Raw genomic sequence first — 25602 nt, 5'->3', positions numbered from 1 at the left:
TTACTTTATGAATGAATACGTGTTTGATTCATGACATTTTGGAGTCGACTCCAACTCTGATTCCATGTGTTGGAAATTGATGTCGATTCTAAACAGTAACGTTTCCCTTAAACGAAAACTTATACAAGAGATAAACTGTTGTAAATAAATGTTACTAATTTGACATAATACACTAGTATGATTATTAGTATAATTGACAATGTATCTTTACACGTTTAAGACCTCATTTCCTATTAGAGTCACTGTGTTATTTGACTTATCCTCCAAATACTACATCCTGGTAGTCAACACTAAATTATTTACCTTTTATTTTAACTATATATAATGTTACATTTAGTTATAAATGCCCTGCCTGTTATGTGTCCAACTAAAGGAATATCAACACGGCAAAAAAGTCCAGCTTGGACCTAAGTTTTTTTTTTATTATTGTTGTTTTCTTAGATATATTGAACCCCTTAATCTTTTTATTGTTTTTTGATAAATTTTCTTCAGACATTTACACCTTTTTTGCAATAGGAAGAACATTATGTACCTTACAATATTACTGTATAGTATTATTTTCCCATAAAACAAGTTTACATTGGACTTGTACAGACCCAGTATGGCCCATGGGACATGGCAAGTGGTTGGATCCCCAGTGAAGACCTCTCTTGAAAAGTATGGACGTAGCCGTTACTGAGCTGCCTGGTGATGACCCACAAGATGTCCACACATGCAATATTCCATTACTGAACCCTTTTGTGTTTTACAAGGGTTTTTCCTATACCTGCACTGCTCATATGCTAAGCCACAATGAGCCCAATCGTTAATGTTTGTGTGGACCAGTGTGGATAACCCACCCATGTGGGTTTTATTTAATATAATTTTTAAGCCCGCACTATCCATACGTAGTCCATGTTGGGCCAGTTAGAATATATTTGCTGGGGTGGGATACATCCAGAGGAAAACCAATGGGTCTCAGCTCTCTTCAGTGGAATACATTTTACATAACATTTTAATATATAGACAAATATAAATAACAGTTTGTTAAAATAATGTAATTCATCATTTGCTTTTAGAAATTCACTGCAGGCTTCAAAACACAAGTTTAATTACTCATTCTGATTTAGGGGTCAATTTAAAATTGCTGGTTTACCCACTTGCATGTTTGGGAATCGAATTGCTACGGTGGCCGAGAAGTGCAAAACAAATTTACATTTCAGAAAACAAAATTACAAAAAAACAAAAACAAATTTACAACAAAAGCAAAAACAAATTTACAAGTGCTCGGGTACCCAGTGTTTGTAAATTTGTTTTGGCATATGTAAAAGTGTTTCAGCACTTGTAAATTTATTTTCGGCATATGTAATTTTGTTTTCTAAAATGTATATTTGTTTTGCACTTCCCGGCCGCACATTTCTGACGGAAAAGGCAGGGACAATAACACCGGAAGTGCGTGTTGCTTACCTGCTGTCAATCAAACTGTTTCTCAGCGATAAAGTGAACGGAGTTTGTGATGGTGACGATAAACAAGGTTTTGTCTAGTTTGTGGAAATCATTTTATCCAGTTGACCCGCTATTGTTTTTCTTGTGGAAAGTTTTGTGCAGATGTTTAGACGTGGTGTGTGCATCTCTATTTACCGTCCGCTCTTCTAAACATCTAAGGAATTCCCACAAGAACAACAAAAGCGAAATAATGAAAATAATTAACACAAAATGGACAAAACATTGTTTATTAGGGACGGAACATTTGATACCGAGGCTTTAAAACTTGTTTCACTTTTGTAACACTGGACTCAGTGTATCGGAGCTTATATTAAAGCAGCAGCATGTGCGGGACTGATGAAGCTTTGTGCTGAGTTTTATCTCACTCACTATATAAGAGACAATCAAACCAGGGTTACCAACCATCCCGTAACATACACAATCCTGCTTTATCTGGAGACTAAACGCCGCGTTCAGTATTGAACTGATACAGGACGCTTTGTTCCGTATTTTTATCAATGGGAGACTGAGGGAATTATATTAAGTAGTGTTCACTTTTATTCTTAGTAACGGTGTGTGTGCGCTGGTTATAGCAGCAGGGGGGGACCTTACACAGTCATGAGAACAAAGGTTTTATTTATGGTGTTTAAAATTTATTATTTTCATTCTTTATAAAAAGTCAGAACCATATTTTAGGCAAAACAACGCACTCCTCCCACTGTGCTACACATACAGCGGTGTATTAAACAGGTTATGTCACGTTACTAAGAATAAAAGTGAACACTACTTAATATAATGAATTAAGCAGCAGTTTCCTTCTGTTTTATACACCACACCGTCTCCCATTGATAAAAATACGGAACAAAGCGTCCTGTATAAGTTCAGTACTGAACGCGGTGTTTGGTCTCCAGATAAAGCAGGATTGTGTATGTTACAGGACGGTGGGTATCCCTGGTTTGATTGTCTCTTATATAGTGAGTGAGATAAAACACAGCACAAAGCTTCATCAGTCCCGCACATGCTGCTGCTTTAATATAAGCTCCGATACACTGAGTCCAGTGTTACAAAAGTGAAACAAGTTTTAAAGCCTCGGTATCAAATGTTCCGTCCCTAATAAACAATGTTTTGTCCATTTTGTGTTAATTATTTTCATTATTTCGCTTTTGTTGTTCTTGTGGGAATTCCTTAGATGTTTAGAAGAGCGGACGGTAAATAGAGATGCACACGCCACGTCTAAACATCTGCACAAAACTTTCCACAAGAAAAACAATAGCGGGTCAACTGGATAAAATGATTTCCACAAACTAGACAAAACCTTGTTTATCGTCACCATCACAAACTCCGTTCACTTTATCGCTGAGAAACAGTTTGATTGACAGCAGGTAAGCAAGACGCACTTCCGGTGTTATTGTCCCTGCCTTTTCCGTCAGAAATGTGCGGCCGGGAAGTGCAAAACAAATATACATTTTAGAAAACAAAATTACATATGCCGAAAATAAATTTACAAGTGCTGAAACACTTTTACATATGCCAAAACAAATTTACAAACACTGGGTACCCGAGCACTTGTAAATTTGTTTTTGTTTTTTTGTAATTTTGTTTTCTGAAATGTAAATTTGTTTTGCACTTCTCGGCCACCGTAAATTGCCCAAAGAAAACTCCTTACAGTCACTAAAGAAAGGCAAAATCTATACTTAGGTTTCCTGTGTTTGCTGTGTGCTGTGCAACTGTGTCACACTTAATATTACAATTAAATTATTCGATAACAATTTCAATAGCAGCTCAAATTTTTATGGACATATATGTCCATAGGAATAAATGAGTGTGTGGTGCTTTGCAATGAATTGGCATAATCCTGCCCTGTGCTCAGCGAGTAACACTGGACCCACTGTGGCAGTGACCAGGATGAAGTCAGTGAAAATAAAAAAATTTAAGAACATTTTTTAAATAAATAGAACATATACACACAAATAATATTAAAATGAACAAAAGTGTACAACAACATGTAGAAAGTTTATTGATGAAATCTGCATATATTTTTCTGAGTAAAAAGAACTTATAATGAATGAGGCTCATCCTGTCTGCTCTTGGTATATCTTGTCTTTTGTTATTAACAGTGTAAGGGAGATTTATAAGTATTAATGAAGGTTAATGTTCATTGTTAAAAGCAAAAAAACTCAAACTCAAACTCAAACTCAAAAGAAGCTTTATTGGCATGACAAAATAGGACATTCGTATTGCCAAAGCTCAGTTACAGAGAAATAATAAAAATAACAATAAGAACAAAAATATACAAAATAGTTACAGGTGCAAAAATATAAAATAGAATAAAATATTAATATAAACAGTGCAAATAATAACAATACAAATTATAACATTTACAAATAGTCTTAGTATTTGCAGTATGCCTGAAGCGAATCTTTTTACCTAAGCTTTGGAATCGACTCTAAATTCCTGGAATCGGAGAGTCGAATGTTTTAGGAATCGACACCTAGCCCTACCTACTCGCAGCACGGGGAATAAGTAGCGCCCCATCGGGATAAAGATGCATAGTGGGAAAATAACAGAAGGGCCAACGACGAGGTAAGCATCGGTCTGTTTTAAAGGAACCTAGAAAAGATTTACCCGAGTCGAAACGAAGGATTGTGTATTCAAAACAACAATGACAAGCTCCACGAGGTGTGGTGTAGTTGAATAGTAATTCGATGGCGATCGAATGCACCCAGGACGCGGTTTTACGGTTCCTAACGGAACGAGGGGGGAGAGTGAGGAATACAGATTTAATAGAACACTTTAAAGCTGTTATGCCTACAGATCCCGTGAGGAAATCTGCTGCCAGAGAGGCTTTCAAGAGCTACGTGGATAGTGTAGCAGTAGTGAAGGTGGAAAATGGAGAGAAATACGTCTGTTTGAGAAAAAGATGCAGAGGATCACCAGCACAGCCGGGGGAACAGGGTGCTACTAAGCATCATGTCGTGCCTGTCAAACTGTGCGACCACGTGGACAACAAGGTTCCTACAGGAAGGTGTGGAAACAAAGATGCAAAACAAGAAATACCACCTGCTTCAGGTTGTGACACAGATGTCTGTCAGATTGCTTCACAGACTGTTGTGGATGGGTCAACAACTTCAATCGGGTATAAATATAAGGGTTGTAGAAATGAAGACGCCAAAGAAAAAATACCTACTTCCTCAGGTAGCAGACTCCACCCGACTTCTTCGCGAATCACTTTGGATGAATCACCGCTTTCCAAATCTAAGCTCTGTGAAAACAAATATGCAAAACAAGAAATACCGCCTGCCTCAGATGACAACATTAATTGTGTCAAAGGAGTGCAAATACTTGTGACTAATTCTGAAACCACTTTAGATGGATTAAACCAGATTTTACCATCCTTCGGGTCAGATTCTGGGCTTGACGGAAAGGAAATGGGTAACCAGCACACTAGGAGGAAAAGTAAACCTTCTCTGGGATCAGATGACACTTTGCAAATCAGTAATCCATTAGGAATACCAGAAATGACTCTGACAGAGGCGTCTCCCATACCAGCAACTGCCAGAACTGCATTTGATCTCTCATGTTTACCGACAAATATTCAAGCTCTGAGCGAGGGTGTCCCTGATCAGACTTGTTCCAGACTTGGCAAATTACAGGGTGAGTCTAATTTGAAATCGCATGAGGAGGAGACAAAATCAGGAAAAGGATCACCCCGTCTGAGAGATGAGGAACGTCCGGATACTGCGAGCAACAGTCCGAAAGGAAGTCGTAAGAATTTTCTTGAGCACATGATGAGCAGTTCTCCACAGGTCCGGCGCAGCATGGTACTAAAACATTCGGTCAGAATTAGGGAATCTACTGTAAAGACTGATGGCGTGTCAGACTCGGTCAACTCTTCAAATGTGGAGGATGAGAGCGCCCCTGTTACTCTGGATCCTGTGGAGCATGAGTGGATGATGTGTGCCTGTGATGGGGAATGGGACAGCCTACATCGACTGCTCGAAAGTGAACCCAGCCTGGTCACCAAAAAGGACTTTGTGACAGGCTTTACATGCTTGCACTGGGCTGCTAAACTGGGTAAGCATGAGCTGCTTGCCTTGCTTGTGAACTTTGCACGACAACGAGGCATTCTGCTCAATGTGAACGCACGTTCAAGTGCTGGATACACGCCCTTGCACTTAGCCGCCATGCACAACAACATCGAGGTTATCAAGATGCTGGTGGGTGCGTGTGATGCAGATGTTGAGGTACGAGATTACAATGGCAAAAAAGCAGGCCAGTATTTGCGAAGTGATGTCGCACAGGATGTCCTTGATATAGCAGGTGCAGAGGCTAGTGGCAGCACTGAAAATTCAGAACCTGTGCTAGAAGATGATACATCTCGGTGGAAGCTGCCAAGAGTTCTCCAAGCCAATCTGAAACTGCTAAATCGCAGTGCAAGTGAAGATGATGCTCATGATGGCTTGGGGTTTTTAAGAGAGAAGCCTCTCCGCCGGAAATCATCTCTCAACAAGTTGAAACCCAGGCTAAGCAAAAGGGGTGTGGGGCCACCAATAGTTCACAGCACTTCTCTATTCGAGCGGCTTGAGGGAGCCACCAGTCAAGCCCATGGTTCCTTTAAAACCAGACCTAAGTCAAACCTGTTTGGATAATTTTGCATATGCAGAAACCTTTTTGTACCTTTTAATCGTTTGTGAATCAGCCAAAATATGATCTTTTATCTTCAGTGCAAAGCTGAACAGGGAAATTTGCCAAGGGAACTCCAAACATGCCAAGGCTAAATGACTGCAAGGGAAAATGTTTTATTGTTTTAGCCAAACAGTTAGTTCAAATGTTAACTTTAGCTTTATTCTTGCAACATATCATGCTGTGTTAGCAAGTAGCTGATAACTCTTGCTGGAAAAACAAATGACACAGGTACTAGCCACATTTTAGAATCAAATTATTATAGCATGCATTAATACATTCAATGCCTTTATTAAAAGATGGGACCAAATGTAAAACAATTCTGACTTTTAGATAATGGCTAAGCCTAGTTTTGCTGCTAATATTTAATCTTTAGGAAAACTGATAGCCTGACTTGGCTTACATCTTAAGCCTCACATGGTGTACCTTTAGCAATATTGTCTACAACTCTTTGTGGACAAAGGGCCCATATTTCTAAATTGTCAGTTAACTTGTTGAACTTGTATACTGCCATTTTGAAAATATGAGTTTTAAGTGTTTATCAGTTGATTCTTTACTATTTTATGTACATTTTTAAAATAAACTCTTTATACTATTTATATGAATGTAATTTACGTTGCACTTTTGAGAGAGAGTAGTAATCTAACACATTATTGTAGCAGAGGTTAAGCAATGCAGATATATTTCACTGAGTTAGGCTTTTGTATGAGTGTTGCTAGTTTTGCAAACATGTCCTAAGATGTTGGCTGTAAACGTCATTGTGGTTTGACATGAGCAAGCACAAGCTCGTTCATCTTTCACACTAGGTTACTTTGTCAGTTTGTAAAGCAAAATTCAATGTACCATGAAAGAGGCATATAAAACTGGGGCAGTGATAGCACTGTATCTTAATATGCATGGGAAGATCTTAAGTATATTTTCCAGAATGCCTTATCGCTGCTAAAATCAGTGCCACTTTTAGTTTATGCTGTCACACCACTCTGCTTTTGGGAGTCAAGTTCTTCCTTGCATAATAAAGATACAATGGCTTTTTCTCCTAATACATGGTTTTATAGAAAAGTAAGGCATGACATAGCCTTTGATATAAAAAAAACAGCCAACCATGACTATTCCCTTTAACATGTAGTTTAATACTAGTTACTATGTATTTAATGATAATATTTTAACCAATATTTAACCATATCTCATGATGTTGGTTTAAGATTACCTTTAGTTGACAATGACCTACATTACCCTTTAACTACACTATCTAGCAATCCTAAAATTGTTTCCACTTGTAAATCAGAGGTGTTCATGCCATGATAAACCAGGGATAATACTGACTTTAAACTAACCCTATAATTGAGTCAGCTACTTAATTGGACACAAAATGAAGTAACATCTAACAAGATAACACACAACATAAATTGTTTAGTAAAAATATCTAATGTACTTAACTTTTCCTACTCTAAATGTGGTATTCAGTGGTACTTGTACTGACAGCTATTGATTGCTTCTCATTGTGTGAAATCCTCCTAACCAATGACAACTTCCTTTATTATTATACCATGTGCAATTTGTACAAAATTTGTATATTTTTTATGTAACCTGTCTGTATATTCATTTTTAATGTAGTTTTTCCCTCTTGTTTTTTTGTTTTAGTTTTTTTAGAATACACTTGTTTACGCACATGAATACATAATTGTTTGTTTATATTTATTGGTACAAAGTCAAAAGACAATCTTGATGTGGATTATAGATTGGAAGTACATGGTGGAGTAATTTAAAATGTATGCTGTACATGGCATCTCATAAAATTATGTATTGTCCAGAATTCCTAGTTTCCCATCCTTGTTAGCAATTCAAGTACAATTTTACAGTTGGGCAATTAATATTTCTCAGTTCATGAGACTATTCATTTGTGGCATTACCTAAATGTGTGTGTTTGTTTTTTTGCTGAGCTACAACATTTTGCATCTGTGACCTAGTGTAATGATTGTTCTTAAACACACGATGACCTGCTGCTTATCACATGACCAGCACAGAGAAACCAAGGTTATCTACTGTGTTTATATTATTGCATCATTGGAGGAGGAGACTAGAGATAGAGGAAAACATTTTCTCATACTTTTTCATGTGTTACTTTTTTAACCCATTCAACACCATGGATTTCACAATCGAGGACATTGGCATGCTGACAGAAATGAGGTTGTGCAACAGTGCAACTGTTCAAGCCAGTGTTTTCTGCTTACCCAAAATTTGTGGATCACTTTATACTGCCAGAAAAGGGGCCAATGGAAATCATTCTGGATGCCACTTTGTATATAATTACACAGTGCCTCACTGCACATTTTCTTAACTAACTTGTTCAGCTGTCCTTAAATCCTCGTTTGATCCTTGTTCAAAAATGTGATGATTGGTTTCTAGGCTCATGTTGGGCACAGATTACATAATAAATGTTAATCTCTTGTACTTTTACATAGAAGCATCTGGGAGTTCCAATTTCACCACATTAATCATTTCTCTGATCCACAGATTATGGGAAGGAGGTAGGATTCAATTTTGTTGTATGTTGTATACAGAGGTGGAAAGAGTACTTAAATATTCTACTCAAGTAAAAGTACTATTACTTTAATGAATTTCTACTTAAGTACGAGTAAAATTACTAGTCTAAAAATCTACTCAAGTATAAAGTAAAAAATAACTAATTTAAAATGTACTCAGAGTAAACGAGTAAACGTTACTTAGTTACTTTTTTAACAGCGGGGGGGGTCTCTCCTGTGTAATGCAAACAGGACAAGTGGATATATCTCAATAGTTGTTTTTAATTAAAATATAATAGAAAAAAACATGTTGATACAACATTTAAAACATTTAGGGATCTCTAATATGTCATTTTAGTACAGACCATCCCATCAAACTGTATAACCACTGAAGTTGGCATTCATTGTGGATTCTATAGACCAGCCTTCTTTTCATCACTAACAAATACCAAACAACAGTTACACTGCAAATCTCATAACTCAAAATAAGTCAAGGTTACAAGTGTGGTGACTTTCACTAAATGACCCAAATAAAACCTTCAAGATGTAAGACAAAACTTTGCCATTCTTTGACATCAGACTATGTTATCAAATAACGAAACATCAAACTCCAAACATGTTAAACTTTTAAAAATCACCCTTCCCTCCTTACTCTGTACCTAGATTACAGCTCCTTTATTTTAGCACCAGTTTATTTTCCATCGCAGAATTCACTGCAGCACTTTCCCAGACGTGATTTTTAGCGTTTTATTTACTCAGTAACGGATGTTATTTAAAATGTAGCGAATTACAATTCTTAATACAAAACATGCTTAAGTAAAAGTAAAATTACTGGTTGTAAAATCTACTTTTAAAATTCCAAGTACACAAAAAAACTACTCAATTACAGTAACGCGAGTACATGTAATTTGTTACTTTCCACCTCTGGTTGTATATGTGCTGTTCAAACCTAACTCAATAACCCAAGTGTTCTAATGGATTACAGCAATTTAATTACATTTAATACAGGTAGTCAGACAATAGCTAAACCCAAAATGTAGCTTTTTATTAAGAGGACTGTCAGTGATTTGTGTTGTGTTTTGAAAACTGTCACCAAATTAAATTGATGAATCACTGACTTTAACACCTTAAACACAAATGCATTCATTCAAATAGAATCTTATGCTAAATGGTTAAATACAAACAAACTACATATTCTTCTGTCAGTTTTTTCTCAAAATAGGTAAATAAAAAAATATTCGTCAGGTTAAAGTATCTCCACAAGAGGGAGCAGGTGTCAGTGTAGAAGTGACACTACAGGAGGTTTTTAGTTTTTACTGTAAAACCTCAGCAAAATTAAGCATGGTGTTTGGCTCATGGTTTCATCATGTTGCTTACCCATAGTGTTAATCTTTTTGGCATGTTTATTAAAATCTAAAAACATGTTGCTAAAATATTGAAAGATTTTTATTTGGCAATGGCATGCCTCCCAGCTTTGTTTAGCAGAAAATAAACATTCTCTACAAACACTACATTTTTTGTAAAATGTATAACTGCTTTTAAAGGGCTAAAACTGTAGGTATTTTGGAGTAACTTATGGTGCTATTCAGCATTAAACACATCAGTACTGGTATGATTACGTTTAAAGTTATTGTTTGTTAATGACTAAAACATGTATAACTGTGGCACTGTTCGGGAACATTATGGAACAATAAAGTATTTCCTATGTTGTAATACAATGTGAGTTTTATTGGATATAACTTTAAAATACATAGAATTCTGCATGCCCACAAAACCAAAGTTGGATACAACTAAAAATATACAAGTTCAATTTGTGGAAAAATTGAGACATTTTGTCAAATGTAATAAAACTAAAAGTCTATGATTTGTTGATCCTCTGGAAACTGACGACTGACGAAAAATTGTCAGTGTTTTTACAGTTTATTGTGTTTTTTATGTACACCGATCAACCATAACATTAAAACCACCTCCTTGTTTGTACACACATTGTCCAGTTTATCGGCTTCATTTACCATATAGGCGCACTTTGTAGTTCTACAATTACTGACTGTAGTCCATCTGTTTCTCTGCATGTTTTGTTTACCCCCTTTCATGCTGTTTTTCAATGGTCAGAACCACAGGACCACCACAGAGTAGGTATTATTTGGGTGGTGGATCATTCTCAGCACTGCAGTGACACTGACATGGTGGTGGTGTGTTAGTGTGTGTTGTGCTGGTATGAGTGGATCAGACACAGCAGTGCTGATGCAGTTTTTAAACACCTCACTGTCACTGCTGGACTGAGAATTGTCCACCAACCAAAAATATCCAGCCAACAGCACCCTGTGGGCAGCGTCCTGTGACCACTGATTAAGGTCTAGAAGAAGACCAGCTCAAACAGCAGCAATAGATGAGCAATTGTCTCTGACTTTACATCTACAAGGTGGACCAACTAGGTAGGAGTGTCTAATATAGAGGACAGTGAGTGGACACGGTATTTAATAACTCCAGCAGCGCTGCTGTGTCTGATCCACTCATACCAGCACAACACACACTAACACACCACCACCATGTCATTGTCACTACAGTGCTGACAATGATCCACCTAAATAATACCTGCTCTGTGGGGGTCCTAACCATTGAAGAACAGAGTAAAAGCAGGCTAAAAAGGTATGTAGAGAAATAGATGGACTACAGTCAGTAATTGTAAAACTTCAAAGTGCTTCTATATGGTAAGTGGAGCTGATAAAATGGACAGTGTGTGTAGAAACAAGGAGGTGGTTTTAATGTTATGGCTGATCAGTGTATATCCAGGTATAAACAAATGTAAAAGCCTGCAACTCACGCCAAAGTGTTGGGACAGAGGCATGTTTACCACTGTGTGACATCACTGTTCCTATTAATTACATTTTAAATGATTTGTGAACAGGGGATACTAATTTTTTCGGACTGCAAACAGGCCATTCAAATACACACTCTGTGTCTATGACGCCATGCTGTTGTAGCACATACAGAACAAGGCCTGTCATTGACTTGATTAAATAACCATGGACTTCCTGGAAAAAGCATTCACCTTGATGGCAGCATTATACCTCTCTAAAATCCTAATAACGCCTCTGTTTTAATGGTACCTTGATGTATATGCAGGTCATGTTGCCATGGTATGGGCATGGTTGCCCCCCAATTCCATGACTTTTTATGGCTTTTGCTTCTTTTGTCATCCACTAGTCTAGATGTTACTTTTCACCTTTGACATGGAGAACATCTGTTTTTCCTAAAACACATTGTAATGTGGACTTACCTGACCACAGCACACATTTCCACTGTCTTTCGCTCCATCTAAGATGAGCTCAGGCCCACAGTACTCTGCAGCTTTTCTGCGTAAAATTGATGTACAGTATAACTTTCATTTTGTGTAACGGTTCAGGTTGCATTTCTGATGCAGCAGTAGTGCTAAGTATTAGTCTTACTGAGACCACGTGGCTACATTTTTTACAGTAGCATGGTTTCTCCTGTAATGCCACCTGAGGGCTTAATGGTCATGCACGTATTATGATTTACGGCCTTACCCTACACAGACTGAGATTTTTTTAAAATTCCCTGAATCTTTTCATAATATTATGTAGAACAGATGTTGAAATACCTAAATTATTTGCTATCTTGCATTAAGAAATGTTTTTATACTGATGATTCTCGGCACTAAGTGGTGAGCCACGACCCATCTTTGCTTGCGAAGACTGGGGCAGCACAGTGGCTCAGTGGGTAGCACTGTTGCCTCACAGCAAGAAGGTCCTGGGTTCGATCCCCAGGTGGGGCGGTCCGGGTCCTTTCTGTGTGGAGTTTGCATGTTTTCCCCGTGTCTGCGTGGGTTTCCTCCTAAAGCTCTGGTTTCCTCCCACAGTCCAAAGACATGCAAGTGAGGTGAATTGGAGATACTAAATTGTCCACGACTGTGTTCGATATAACCTTGTGAACTGATGAACCTTGTGTAATAAGTAACTACCATTCTTGTCATGAATGTAACCAAAGTGTGTAAAACATGACATTAAAATCCTAATAAACAAACAAACTTGCGAAGACTAAGCCATGGGTGGATTTTCCTTTTATACCAAAACATGATTCCCTCATCTGTAACCAATTCACCTGTTTTATTCTATCAACTTGTTACCATGTTTTGCCCCGTTCCAACATGACTTGACCTTGAGCATGTTGCAGATATTCAGTATTTTAATATTTACAAAATACAATCAAGTCGGCCAGCCAACAAGTCATTACGCTCTGTTTTCACAGATTACAGATTCATGTTTTTATTTCAAAGTGCAGAGAGAGGAGCTGTGGTATCGTATGAAGACAATCGGGAGTGGCCATAAGTATGTAAAGGTGGTGCAAGATATGTATGAAGATGTGCAAGAGATGGTTGTCTGTTGGGTTCTTTTTTACTTTCCTGACCAAGGCCCTTGTATATACTGTATACATGCATGCCTAGTTTGGCCGGACAGCCAACTCTAAAGCTTGTGCCAAATGATTCCATTTTTAAAATTTCCATAACACTATAAAGTGTGCAAAAAGTAATGGGGTCAAAAAATAGTTGTATATCGTTTAATAAAAGTGGTGTGGTCACTCAGGTGGCACAGCGGTAAAAACACATGCTGGAACCAGAGCTGGGATCTTAAATACATTGTATCGAGTCTCAGCTCTGCCTCCTGGCTGGGGTGAGCAGCCACATGAACAACGATTGGCCTGTTGTTCAAATAGGGGTGGGATATCAAAAAGCCGGATAGGGTCTCTCTCATAACTGATGCAATTACGACCTCTGCTGGCTGATTGATGGCGCCTGCACAGAGATGGGAAAAGAGTGCTGTCAGGGTGTGTCTCTCCATACACAGTGCTGATCCACATTGCACTCATCAAAGTGTAGGTGACAAGATGCATACGGCATGCTGCCCACGTGTCGGAGGGAGCGTGGGTTAGCTTCATTCTCCTCAATCAGAGCGGGGATCGGCATTGGTGGAGAGGAAGCATGACGCAATCTGGCAATTGGACATGCTAAAAGGGAGAAAAAGAGGAGAAAATGCATACAAAATGCAACAAAAATATATAAAGTGGTGTGGTAACCAGTACAGCTTTGGGATAGGCAACATATTTGGATCTGGCTGTGTTTCTGGGGGTTTTGTGTGTGTTTGAATAATTGCCTGTGTTTATTCAGTCGGGCACCACCTCAGTGTACTGGCATGACCTATTGGTGCTCTGTAGAGCATTACTGGTAAATTCCCCTGAATCATCAGCATGGATTCAACCCTTTTGTTTCAGGATTTTGCTGTGCCCACTGACAAATACTTGTACTTGTAGGAACACAAACACACATAATTTCACCACACATTAATAGACTAGTGTTGTGACAGGCTACACTGACACTTGGATTCTTTGAATCATTTAAAGCAGCAGAAATAGTAACATATGCCCATGGATGTACCCAACTAGCAATATTGTTGCTAAAATATAAAATCATTGCCTTCAGAAAAGTCATACCCCTCTTTTGAATAGTCAAATATGTGCTTTGTATTGGAATGTTTTTGATAAATCAGTTACTGTTTCTCTACAGTCTTATATTTCTTATTTTAAAGGTTAAATTATTTGTATTCAGACCATGAAAGAACACTGACTTCACCCTGATGTTTATCATACCACTCTTAGATTATTAAAGCAGTGTGTACGGAGGCAACAGGGTGCTGAAATAATCAGAAAAGAGCAATTGCACCATAGGGTGCTCCTCATTCTTTATATTCCTTAATATCTGTTGGCTGTATAATCATGGGAAACAATCATTGAACCTAATGATTTTTACCACAAAGCCCCTGTACCATTATGGATTTTACCCCAAAGCACCTAACAATTGGCAGCAGGTATTGATGTACTTGATTAACCATCACCTGTGCTTCACAAGTGTTCATTCGCTCCAGGTGGAAATTCCTCTATATATCACGGTTTCTCCCTTGTGTGCACACTGGCTTTTCTCTGAAGCAGTGATGTCGGATTGCTCGGTTTGTTTAGTCATTTTGGGCCTCACAATGGAAATGCACTGGTAGACCGGATTGCCAGTGGCAACATGACATTCCTTTTCCAAAGCGAACCCACCTGTAAAACCACTTCATGTGGGGGATGCACATAAGTATTAGTTTGCCCTATTTTATCCTTTTTAATTTACATAGGATGTTATTTATAATACATCGGTTTAGTTTATTAAGTAAGTAATTTCTCACTCATCTTTATTTTAAACATAAGGCAGTTAAAGCCTAGTGGTTAAGGTACTGCACTAGCAATTGAATAGTCGCTGGTTAAAGCCCCACCACTGTCAGGTTGCCACTGTTGGGCCCCTGAGCAAGGCTCTTAACCTCAACTGCTTAGACAATATACTGTCACAGTACTGTAAGTCGCTTTGGATAAAAGTGACTGCTAAATGCCAAAAATGTAAATGTAAATATAATATGCCAATACCTGTAGATATACTTCCAGAGACCATAAAGCTTTTTTGTGTAGCTTGTTTAACACATAGTATCAGCTAATGCAGTCACCTTAAAGAAAATACTGTTCAGGCACATTTGAGAGCTTACATGTTCATGTTGATTTATTTTTTACTAATGTAGCCATAGCAATTTTAGGATAAGACAGAGCCAAGAAGAAATTCAATAGTCCTGCACACGACGGACTGAACCCACTGTGGGGTGCATGGCGCCCCATTCACTGAAGCGGCGGTACTCTCCCCTCTCCATCAGGTACTGGCGCCCTCTGTAGTTGGGCTGTTCAAAAAAGACCCAGACACCATCCAACACCTTGCAGGAGTTAACTTCATGGAAACGAAGCCTGTCAAGCAGCGAGGGGCTGTCGTCGCCCAGCTCCATCATTTGACCAAGGAACTCAGGCCTCTCGTAGAGACGAATCCGGTGCTGTCCAGATGTCTGTGGGTATATCATGACAGATGTAATATTAAAGAATATAACTTAGTGCTTGTAATGTCAGACACATTATTACTGTCAGACACATGTTTACTTAAAACATACTCAATAAAAAGTCTATAAAAAAATAGTATCTTTAGAGGGAAGAAGTAGGGTAGATGGGTAGGTCTGGTGATTCTTTGCAATACAGTCTAAAAGTATTAGAAGGTTTTTTTCTAGTTGCCTAAAAATGTTTTAATGGAACATTTTTGTTCTTGAATTTTGAAATATATTTTTGAATATTTTCTGCCTACATGTTCATGATGTGTTCTAATCTGAGGGAATTGACTCAGATTCACTCAATTCACTCAGTCAATTCACTCAGATTAGAACACATCATGAACATGTAGGCAGAAAATATTCAAAAATCTATTTCAAAATTCAAGAACAAAAATGTTCCATTCTTTTTCTTTTTGCACCCAATTTAGTGGCCGATTGGAAACTCATCTCTCTCAAGGAAAGCCAAAACTGTCACGTGCCCCCTTTGACATGTGCGCATCTTATCACTTCTTTTCACCTTCCAAGGGCAAAGCCTCACAGACCGTAGAATCGTACGCGAAAAGCTGCGATCTGTGATCAGCCAGCATCCCCCCACCCCGTGCAGGCTCCTTAAGCAGTCAGCAGAGGCCGCACTTACACCAGCACCGAGGAGTCCTGTTTCAGCCATTGTCCCTCCCTTACAGACACACAGCTATAATCGTGTATCGTGTAGGTGCCCGGTCAGCTGATAGCAAAGCTAAGATTCAATCTTGACAGCTTGAAATTTCAGCACTGGTGAGCTAGCGTGGTACTGACAGTTTTTTTTTGTTTTGTTTAGAAATGACTTTGACCAGAAGGAATGTTTAGAACACAAGACATTGTTATTTTTATTAATTTATAGCATTGCTTTAAATAACATTTTATATTCTTAAATCATTATTCAAATTGTTTTTAGCTTGAATAACAATTAAGAGATTTACTATTTAATAATCCTGAATCCTTGCACAAGTCATACATTTTACTTACATTCAACATTTACTAGAAACAAATCTTAGAGATATTTATATGTATCTAAATAGGGGTTTCTATTTTCTAATTTTTATATTACTGGTAGTTTTAAATTGATGTTTTTTACACTGGTTTAGACTTCCTTTATTAATAAATTTAGAGTAAACTGATTTATACTTCTCTCAGTATGTTTGAATACTTGTCCTAGGTAATCACATATTAAATAAAAGTAATAAATGAGTTTCAGTAGCTTATTTTACAGTCGTAGAAGGTAACATTTTGAGATTTTTGTCCTTGGTGGTGTATAATATGCATATTATTATTAATTATATATTATTAATTAAACTAGCATTGCAAAGAATAACCTTTTTATGCATGCTGGAATGTAATTATGTTAACATCTTTTTATTATTGTTTCAGCTTTGAAACCTTAACAAGACTCTAATAACCTTGATTGTAAATGTGACATCTTAACATTTAACTTTTTCTCTTAAACTAATAGAAGAATAAGTTCCAAACTCACATGGCGAATGAGACGACAGGAGCGCACAGTGTCATTGTAGCCCATCCAGCGCTGGTACTCTGGGTACTCTCCTCTGCTAAGCACATATTGTGAGCCCATGTAGTTGGGTCTCTCATAGAGCACCCAGGCTCCACTCTCCACCCGGATAGAATTGCAGCGGCTGAAGTGGGAGCTTAGCTCAGCGCAGTCGCTGCTGCACTCATAGTAGCGGCCCTGAAAGTTCCTGTCCTCATAAAAGATGATCTGTGAAGACAGAGAATTTCAGGTTAAAGTATAAGAAGGATTGTAATATCTTACCATTAATAACAGAGATATTTACTGAAAAAAAGAAAAAGAAAAGAATGAAAGAAATGAGCAGCCTTCTCTACATACCTTTCCCAAACGGTCCATAACTGGTTCTGTTTCTTGTATTTTTGATATGAGAATAAAGAAAATCTGACACACTGGTGAGAATGACAGCAGTGAGATTTATATATGTAGGACAATAAAATGCATCGGCTGTAAAATCATTGTCATTCAAATAAGGCAGCATTAATGTCCTCACACTAGCTGATGCTGCATTTGTTTTAAAGTACATGGCTTTATTCGATGTTTAATGGCTATTGTATACATGCTGACCTTCTGATAGCACCATGCCCCATTCCAGAAAAGGTTTATTTATCAAGTTAAACAGCTTCCAGCACATTGTTTGTTTTAAATTATGAACAAAGAAAGAACAGACTTTATAAATGTTTGATTCCTATATTTAGTTATTGATAATGCTGCTAACATATATTAATCCTAAACAGCTGTTATCACACTTTACAATGTGCATTTGCTGTATGATTTCAATATTTCCCACCTGAAAGTGCATAAACCTCAGGTAACTTCAGGTGTTTATATGCAACCTTCATAATATGATGTTCTTTGAATTTTGGACCCATGAACAGATCTGTAGATTTTTTTAAATGACACATTGTAATAGTTGTCTTTAACTAGAAAGTTAGACCATTTTTACTGGACTCTTTTTGCTGGAAATTTTAACCATTTCAGTTCATGACTCGGGTGGCACGGTGGCTCGGTGGGTAGCACTGTCACCTCACAGCAAGAAGGTCCTGGGTTCGATTCCCAGGTGAGGAGGTCCGGGTCCTTTCTGTGTGGAGTGGTGTTCTCCCCGTGTCTGCATGGGTTTCCTCCGGGAGCTCCGGTTTCCTCCCACAGTCCAAAAACATGCAGTCAGGTTAATTGGAGACACTGAATTGCCCTATAGATGAATGGGTGTGTGTATGTGTGCCCATTTCCAGGGTGTTACTGTGTGCCTTGCGCCCATTGAAAAGCTGGGTTGGGCTCCAGCGAACCCCCCCGGAGTAAGTTCATGACTCCAGGCTACCTGCAGTTGCTCGCAAATAAATTTGAAATGCAGATACTGGCCTGCAAAAGTAAAAAACCTAGTACCAATGATGGCAATGATGAGCTTGTATCACACCTTAAAAACCCTAACATCTTAAGAACTCCATGGTTATTTGAGCAAGTAATGCCAGACCTTTGTCTCTGCATGCACTACAACAGCATGGCTTTATAGACACAGTGTGTATGTGTGCTTGACTGGCCTGTCTTCTGTTAAAATTTTTGAAAATGTATTGCGCATACTGAAATGGAGAATCAGATAACAATGACCACCGACTGTTAAGTAGCTGAAGTCTTGTATAAGTAAGAATGGGAAAAAATTACACTTACAAAGGATTAAAAAGTGTAATTAATTGAAAAGTGTGATGTTTATGTTTATGTTTACAAAATACAATTTGGGTCAGCAAAAACATTGGAAATCTTTGTGTGCAAGCAATTGTGTAACATGTTTTGTATAGGACAGAAGTGCAAAATAACTAAAGGTTAACAAATGCGCTGTGTCCAGAGGGTGCTCTAGGGCAAAGCAGCAGTGTACCCTGGACCGAGTGTCAGTCTATCACAGTTTAACACACACTCACCTATGCTTGTTAGGTACAGCTGGTATGGGGTAGAGGTGGCAGTGCTGGCCTGCATCCAAAACACAGCACTGGAATACTGTGATACATGCAGAAATTAATAGAAAAACAAGTTGCTTACTCATCAAGTTTGGTTAGTTGAATAACAAAACCCCATTCCAAAGCCTATCAAGTATAAAAGCGACAGTGGACCACAGCCTGCTGGACATCATCCCAGAGTGAAATCAGCCATGGGCAAGGTAAGCTAACTGTTTATGGACCACTGAGTCGCCTGTGTTTTGCTGGAGATCCAGTTATCTAAAAAAGGTTTAAAAAGTGCTTTTGTATAAACAAGAAAATACATACAAAATCATTTGTATATTTTTGACCACTTCATCAGATCATCTTTTATGAGGACAGAAACTTTCAGGGTCATTCCTATGAGACCAACAGTGACTGCCCTGAGCTAACCACCTACCTAAGTCGCTGCAAATCCTGCAGGGTGGAGGGCGGCTGCTTTATGGTGTATGAGCGGGCCAGCTTTATGGGAAACCAATGCTTCCTAAGAAGGGGCGATTATGCTGATTACCAATGCATGGGTATGATCGAGTCCATCCAGTCCTGTCGTAGCATCCCTCAGGTAGGATATTTTATTAATCTGGTCATCAAATATTGGAAATTGTTAGTTGCTTTGTTTCCCGCATGTGGCTTTGAACCATGGTATTACCAAACATGCATGCTTTTTTGTCTGAGCAGCACAGTGGAACCTTCAGGATCAGGATCTATGAGAAAGAGAACTTCAGCGGTCAGATGTATGAGCTTATGGATGACTGCAACTCCTTTATGGATTGTTACCGCATCTCTGATATCCTGTCCTGCAATGTGATGGACGGCCACTGGCTGATGTATGAGCAGCCCCACTACAGGGGCAGGATGATCTACCTGAGGCCTGAAGAATACAGGGCCGTAAGGGATATGGGAATGAGCTCCATGATGCGTTTTAGCTCCATCAGACGCATTACAGACTCCTGCAATTAATCTGTTTATGCAAATAATAGGCAAATAAATGTTCAGATTTTGTGATCATTGTGTCTCTGTCCTTAATTTGACATAAAATGGTGAAAACATATAATTAAGTATTTTTGCAGCGAGAAATTGGGTTAATAAATATGCAAAGTCTTGGCTGCTGTTAATTTTGTTTTCATTACAATGTGTTAATTAAAATTAAAAAGGGCAACAAGGGCAAATGTGCCCTTTACAAAATCTTCCCAGACATGGCTGGTCCACCAAATTTCCTCCAATAGCACACTGACTACTTCACATAAAAACTCAGGGAATTAAATGCTTTGTTCATGTCAAAAAAAGTTCAGCTTTCATCATACTACAGTTTGAAATAAACTGATAAAAATCATTAAGGAGTGCTGGAAGGCAAAGAACATTACTTTCAAAATGCAGCATTAAGACCAACACCCTGATGACCCACAAGCCTATTAAAATGATCTTCTGTAAAGTGAATTGTCAAAAATAAAGCCATCCTAACAAAATTATTTTTTTATTTAAGTGGTAATAATTGGTTTTGAAAACTTTTTGTTAGTAATTTAAATATGTCCTCTACATAAACTGCATATTCTATTTTTTATGTACAAGGATTTAGAAAGAATATACTGTATATGTGTGTGTGTGCCAATCGCAAAGCTGCAGTAATGATCGGAGATTGATCCGTTCTGTTAAAGCAGATAAATTATGGGCAATCTGTGAAATCTTTGTATGATTTCTCCACTGCAATAAACAGTATAAAGAGCATGGGCAGCTTGTTCCTTAGGCCGATCAGGCGACGCACCACCAAAGGGCGAAAGGGAAGACATTTTTATATCACATTCAACCAGTGTTAAACTAGCTGTGACTGTTCTGGACAGTCTGTCTTGCCTCTGAATATCGTAGTCCAATCAGCGTCAAGTTGTGTTCCGTACAGTACTGCTCCTTTTGGGCGATTTCAGTCTGATTGAAAATCACCCGGATTGCTCTGATAGACTCTCATATTAAGGCACTTTTTTTTCAAACTGTAGGCACTGCAATAAAATCTGTATGGGTTGCAGGAGGGCTCGCACTTACGTGCTTGCGTCACACGTAACCTGGTGTCACGATAATTGGAGCAGCTAGCGATCTCGTCAACATGACTACTATTACCTCAGGATCTGCTGCACCTAATATAAAATGCTATCTGATGAAGACTGAATTAAATTGTTAGTGTGAAGGCTTTACTTAATTTTATGATTAATGGTAAAGCTGGTCTCTCTCCATGTTCAAAGTTATTTGTGAGGGCAAACTGACAGATGACTTAAGATGTTAATTATTTAAGCTTTAATTTACCCATTGAACGGGTCACCTTGGCCATCATCGCAACAATTGCCCCCTCCCTGAGAGATTTGGCAGGAGCCACCACTGATAAAGAGTGTTGGTGAAACTGCACTTTTGGCCATGCAGTAAGCTAAGGTCAAATAGATTTGGTGTATAGGGCTATATGTTACAAGTATTTAATAGATGATTGATATGACACAACAGGAATGTTTTCTTAAATTTAATAACTAAATTAACGAAATGAAAAAACAAAAATAAGCTTTTTGGGATGTCAGTGTACTTGGGCAAAGCCAACCAAGTGTGGGAAACAATGCCTCTGTATTTTTAAATTACAGTATACAAATTTGCCATTTGTATTTGAAGGACAAGAAGTAATACTGTAATACTGTAATTGTATGAAACTCTTTATAATATACTGTAGTTTGAAATGTTTTGTTAATCCTTGAGTGTAATGTACAAACAAAATGCTAAATTCTTTAGCTGTTTCAGATAATAGAAAGTTAAATTTGGTAGAACTCACCCAGAAGAAGTTCATTGTTACAACAAATGCTGACCCGTTAGATTAACGAATTTACATGATAATTAATTTACATGCTACATGAAAACAATCATTTGTTGGGTGTAGCTTTTTTGAACAATTGAGTCTGCTGGGTCAAAAGCATGGATACAACTACTTTTATTAATAACTTGGTGGTATGGATAGCTATTTCATTTTGTGGCATGACCTTAAAAACTGCTAGATAAAAGGTGTCACTGTTTATAGTTAAGGAAGCTTTACATCATAGCCTCAATCCCATGCCCTTGTAAAGCCCACCTGCCTGTGGAGAATGACACCTCTAATCAAGCAACTCCCAATTTATTGTAAAATAAAAAAAAGTCTTTCTGACTTTCTGAGAAATTTAAAGAGCTTATTGGACTCTCACTGTAATGTGTATGGCTTAGTACATTAGGTGCTAATATAAGGCCATGCCACAAGTTAAATGTCATTACATTATTTTATACACCAGCCGTCAATTAAGTGTAAAGTCGTTTCTTGTGATAACAATGCAGTAAAAAAAATATTACTCTCCATAAAATATAAACTGCAGACTGTGCTACAGCATTGGAAGACATCTTTATACAGGATGTGAAGGTAAATAACAGTGCATTGTGGCTAAATTGTGTGCTGTTACCCATGAGAATTATATAAAAAACAGAGTGTAATAGTGTATCAAAGCACTTCCACAAAATCAGAATAAGTCACTACAGGGCTAAAACAGGTGTTTATCTACACCCATTGCTAACAAGTGTATAAAATAAATTATATCAAATAAAATATAAGCTTCCAACTTTGTGGCACACTTTTGATCAATGACCTTTCCTGTTACAGCAGGACTGTGCCTAAGAGTACAAAGTGAGGTCCATGGTTTGATGATCTAGTTTAACACTTTGGTTTTGGCTGGCCTTCTAACAGCCATGAATTTAACCTTATGTAGCAACTTTGGAATGAATTTGAGTATTAATTATTAATCATTCCCTCTCATCCAATGTCTGTACCTAAACTCACTGTTACTCTTTTTGACTAAGTGGGCACAGATTTCCACAGCTACACTCCTGTTAATGTCAATACTTTTGAAACAAACTAATGGTCAAGTATCCAAATTCCTGAATCCATATATTTTCTTTTTTAATTAGCTTCAAATACTGTCAGGCAAAAACAGGAATCTGAGAATACTGTGTGCACAGGCTTATCAAAACAAAAATATTGCCCTTGTGATCAATCTTAGTTGTTGGTGAACGTGCAGACAGCATGAATCTCAGGACACAACCTGCCTTTTGTCAACAGTGCAGAATGCTGGTGATAAAGGTGTAATAGTGCGGCTACCATCATTTAAATGCCACAGCCCATCTGACTATTACTGCTAATTATGTGCATCCATTTTTATACCATGTATAATAATAGAAACAACATGACAGACTATTCATAATCTGGAAAGGGTTTTACTAACTCAGTACCATGTGAAATCACGGAAACTGAATTACAGTAACCAGTATCTTGCTTTATTCATAGTTGTTTATTCAGTTTTAAAGTTTATTACATAAACAAAAAGTCTACTGGCCATTTAAAACTCAGTTATTCTGCGGAAGGAGCCGGCAGTGGCACATGTAGCTCCCCAGTCGCTGAACTTCCTGTACTCGCCAGGACGCATAAAATACTGGCGTCCCCTGTAGTTAGGGTGCTCGTACAGGGTCCAGTAGCCATCCATTACATTGCAGGAGTAGATATTTCTGCTGCGAAAGCGGTCTTGCACCGACTCACAGTCGTCGCTGAACTCCATCATCTGGCCCTGGAAGTCAGGACGCTCATAGATGCGAAGGCGAAAGGGACCCCCACTGCTCTGTAGGACACAAACACAACAGCAAGTTTACATTATTATCTGATATTATTAAATAAGGGTATGGTAATAAATTTGTGATCACACTATGATGCACCAGACTCCCCCTGATGTATATAGATAGATGACAAAGGAGAAGCCATTTAAAATAGTTTTAACTCTTTTTGAGTTTCTCAAGCAAGTCATAGCAACACATGTCTCTCTAAAATCCTAATATATGCTTCCACGTCAGTGGTATTTTCACACACATGCAGGTCACCCATTGCATAGGCTTAGAGATTAATAATAGTTTTATATCCCCTAGTAATCATACATTTAGTGTATGTTCTTTATAATCCTGGTCTACTTAGGCCAACACAGTATTTGTGTTTTAAGTGTGTTTTGGAAGCTCAATATAGGTATCCTTTAAATAGCATCTTATCACTAATACATGCATACACACAATCACACACTTACATAAGAGAAGGTTCTGCAGGAGCGAATTCTGTCATTGTAGCCCATCCAGCGCTGGTATTCTGGATACTCTCCCTTGGTCAGTACATACTGGTAACCCGTATAATTTGGTTTTTCGTATAACACCCAGCAGCCACTTTCCACCCGGATGGAGTTGCAGCGGCTGAAATGGGGCTGCACATCTGGGCAATCGGCGGTGCATTCATATGAGCGACCCTGGAAGTTCTTATCCTCATAAAATATGATCTGCCATAAGATAGAATATGCACAATACAAGGTCATGTATAAAATCAACGATTCTTATAAAAATATGCATCCAGCAACTTCTGTTAAATATTCTGATTATATCCTACTATTATAATCTAGCATGTCACACACCTAACTTATTACAGCTCAGAAACATACAATGTGAATAGATCTATTGTAATATATTCAGCCAGTTATTCTATTGTACTGTAACATTTATTCATCAACTGCTGTCTTTTCTAGTTTCATATTCACATTCTTTCTCTCTTACCTTACTCATTTTGCTTGTGGGTGCAGCTTCCTCCTTCCACAGGTAATGGCCACAACCAGTCTGGGTTAGCCCATTTTATAAACCTTAACCCATTGTGGCAGGATCAACAGATTTTGTTTTTTTTTTGCTTTTGAGACTCTGCCAAGATTCCTATCCAGGCCATAGAGGTAAAAGCCCTGAATCATCAACCTAAATGGCATAGGCCTGCACATTGCATTGGCCTTCTCTTTTATTCTCAGGGTTTACACAACCATCTAACTTTATCTGATAATCCACTGTCAATAGGAGTTTATTTTTACAGCTGAGAAAGCTTAAATTCATCATTACTGCCTAAATACTGTGGATGCGTTTAGAAAGTCAGCATTAGCATAACTGAGAAGAGTAATATGTTTGAATAATGTTTGTCCATTGGACTTCTTTAACTGACCAACAGGCTGTTATCTTAGTTTTCACTCTGTACATTACCATATCATTTGTTAGTCATTTGGCCTACAAAGTTAAAATGATAGTGAGTTAAAATGTGAGTAAATAGATTTTTTTTTTGGATAAAACAAAGGCATTGCTTACACTAACACTAGCTATCATATGTATGATCAACTGTGAAACAATGCAATTCAAATGATGTGCACACACAAAAGCACAGAGAGACCAAAACAAACAGCCTAAATAACTGTGTGGCAGCAATATTACAACCAACACTGTTGACTTTGTTCTTTCATGTTGGAGTTTCAAAAAAAAAATCACTGCACAGCAACAGTGTTGTCAATAATAATGTCCTACCTCATGATCTGCTGTGTTAAAGGGATGTT

At 38.0% G+C, this 25602-nt stretch overlaps 4 protein-coding genes across 4 annotated transcripts; 2 read left to right on the top strand and 2 right to left on the bottom strand.

Moving 5' to 3' along the window:
- The first annotated feature begins 4027 nt into the window (after positions 1 to 4027).
- Positions 4028 to 10432, top strand: LOC134317082 (ankyrin repeat domain-containing protein SOWAHC-like). The gene has a single exon (XM_062997774.1). It carries the CDS (start codon positions 4170 to 4172, stop codon positions 6111 to 6113), a length of 1944 nt encoding a protein of 647 aa, XP_062853844.1. The 5' UTR covers positions 4028 to 4169; the 3' UTR covers positions 6114 to 10432.
- On the top strand, positions 8659 to 20152 carry LOC134317087 (gamma-crystallin M3-like). The gene is made up of 4 exons (XM_062997778.1): positions 8659 to 8675; positions 19128 to 19350; positions 19491 to 19730; positions 19847 to 20152. Exons 2-4 carry the CDS (start codon positions 19342 to 19344, stop codon positions 20126 to 20128), a joined length of 531 nt encoding a protein of 176 aa, XP_062853848.1. The 5' UTR covers positions 8659 to 8675; positions 19128 to 19341; the 3' UTR covers positions 20129 to 20152.
- Positions 15332 to 17540, bottom strand: LOC134317088 (gamma-crystallin M2-like). Its single transcript, XM_062997780.1, has 3 exons — positions 17523 to 17540; positions 17151 to 17393; positions 15332 to 15604 (listed from the first exon to the last, which is right to left on the bottom strand). Exons 1-3 carry the CDS (start codon positions 17538 to 17540, stop codon positions 15332 to 15334), a joined length of 534 nt encoding a protein of 177 aa, XP_062853850.1.
- A 3339-nt stretch (positions 20153 to 23491) lies between the features above and the next one.
- On the bottom strand, positions 23492 to 24956 carry LOC134317086 (gamma-crystallin M2-like). Its single transcript, XM_062997777.1, is given in 4 exon segments — positions 23492 to 23826; positions 24280 to 24522; positions 24794 to 24823; positions 24825 to 24956. Coding segments are annotated over 4 exon segments (681 nt in total). The 3' UTR covers positions 23492 to 23550.
- Positions 24957 to 25602: the final 646 nt, after the last annotated feature.

This window comes from Trichomycterus rosablanca, chromosome 6, assembly GCF_030014385.1.
Source record: "Trichomycterus rosablanca isolate fTriRos1 chromosome 6, fTriRos1.hap1, whole genome shotgun sequence".
In the NCBI taxonomy this organism is placed as follows: Eukaryota; Metazoa; Chordata; class Actinopteri; order Siluriformes; family Trichomycteridae; genus Trichomycterus; species Trichomycterus rosablanca.
The sequence above is the reverse complement of the archived record's forward strand: the minus strand, read 5'-3'. Positions and strand labels throughout refer to the sequence as shown.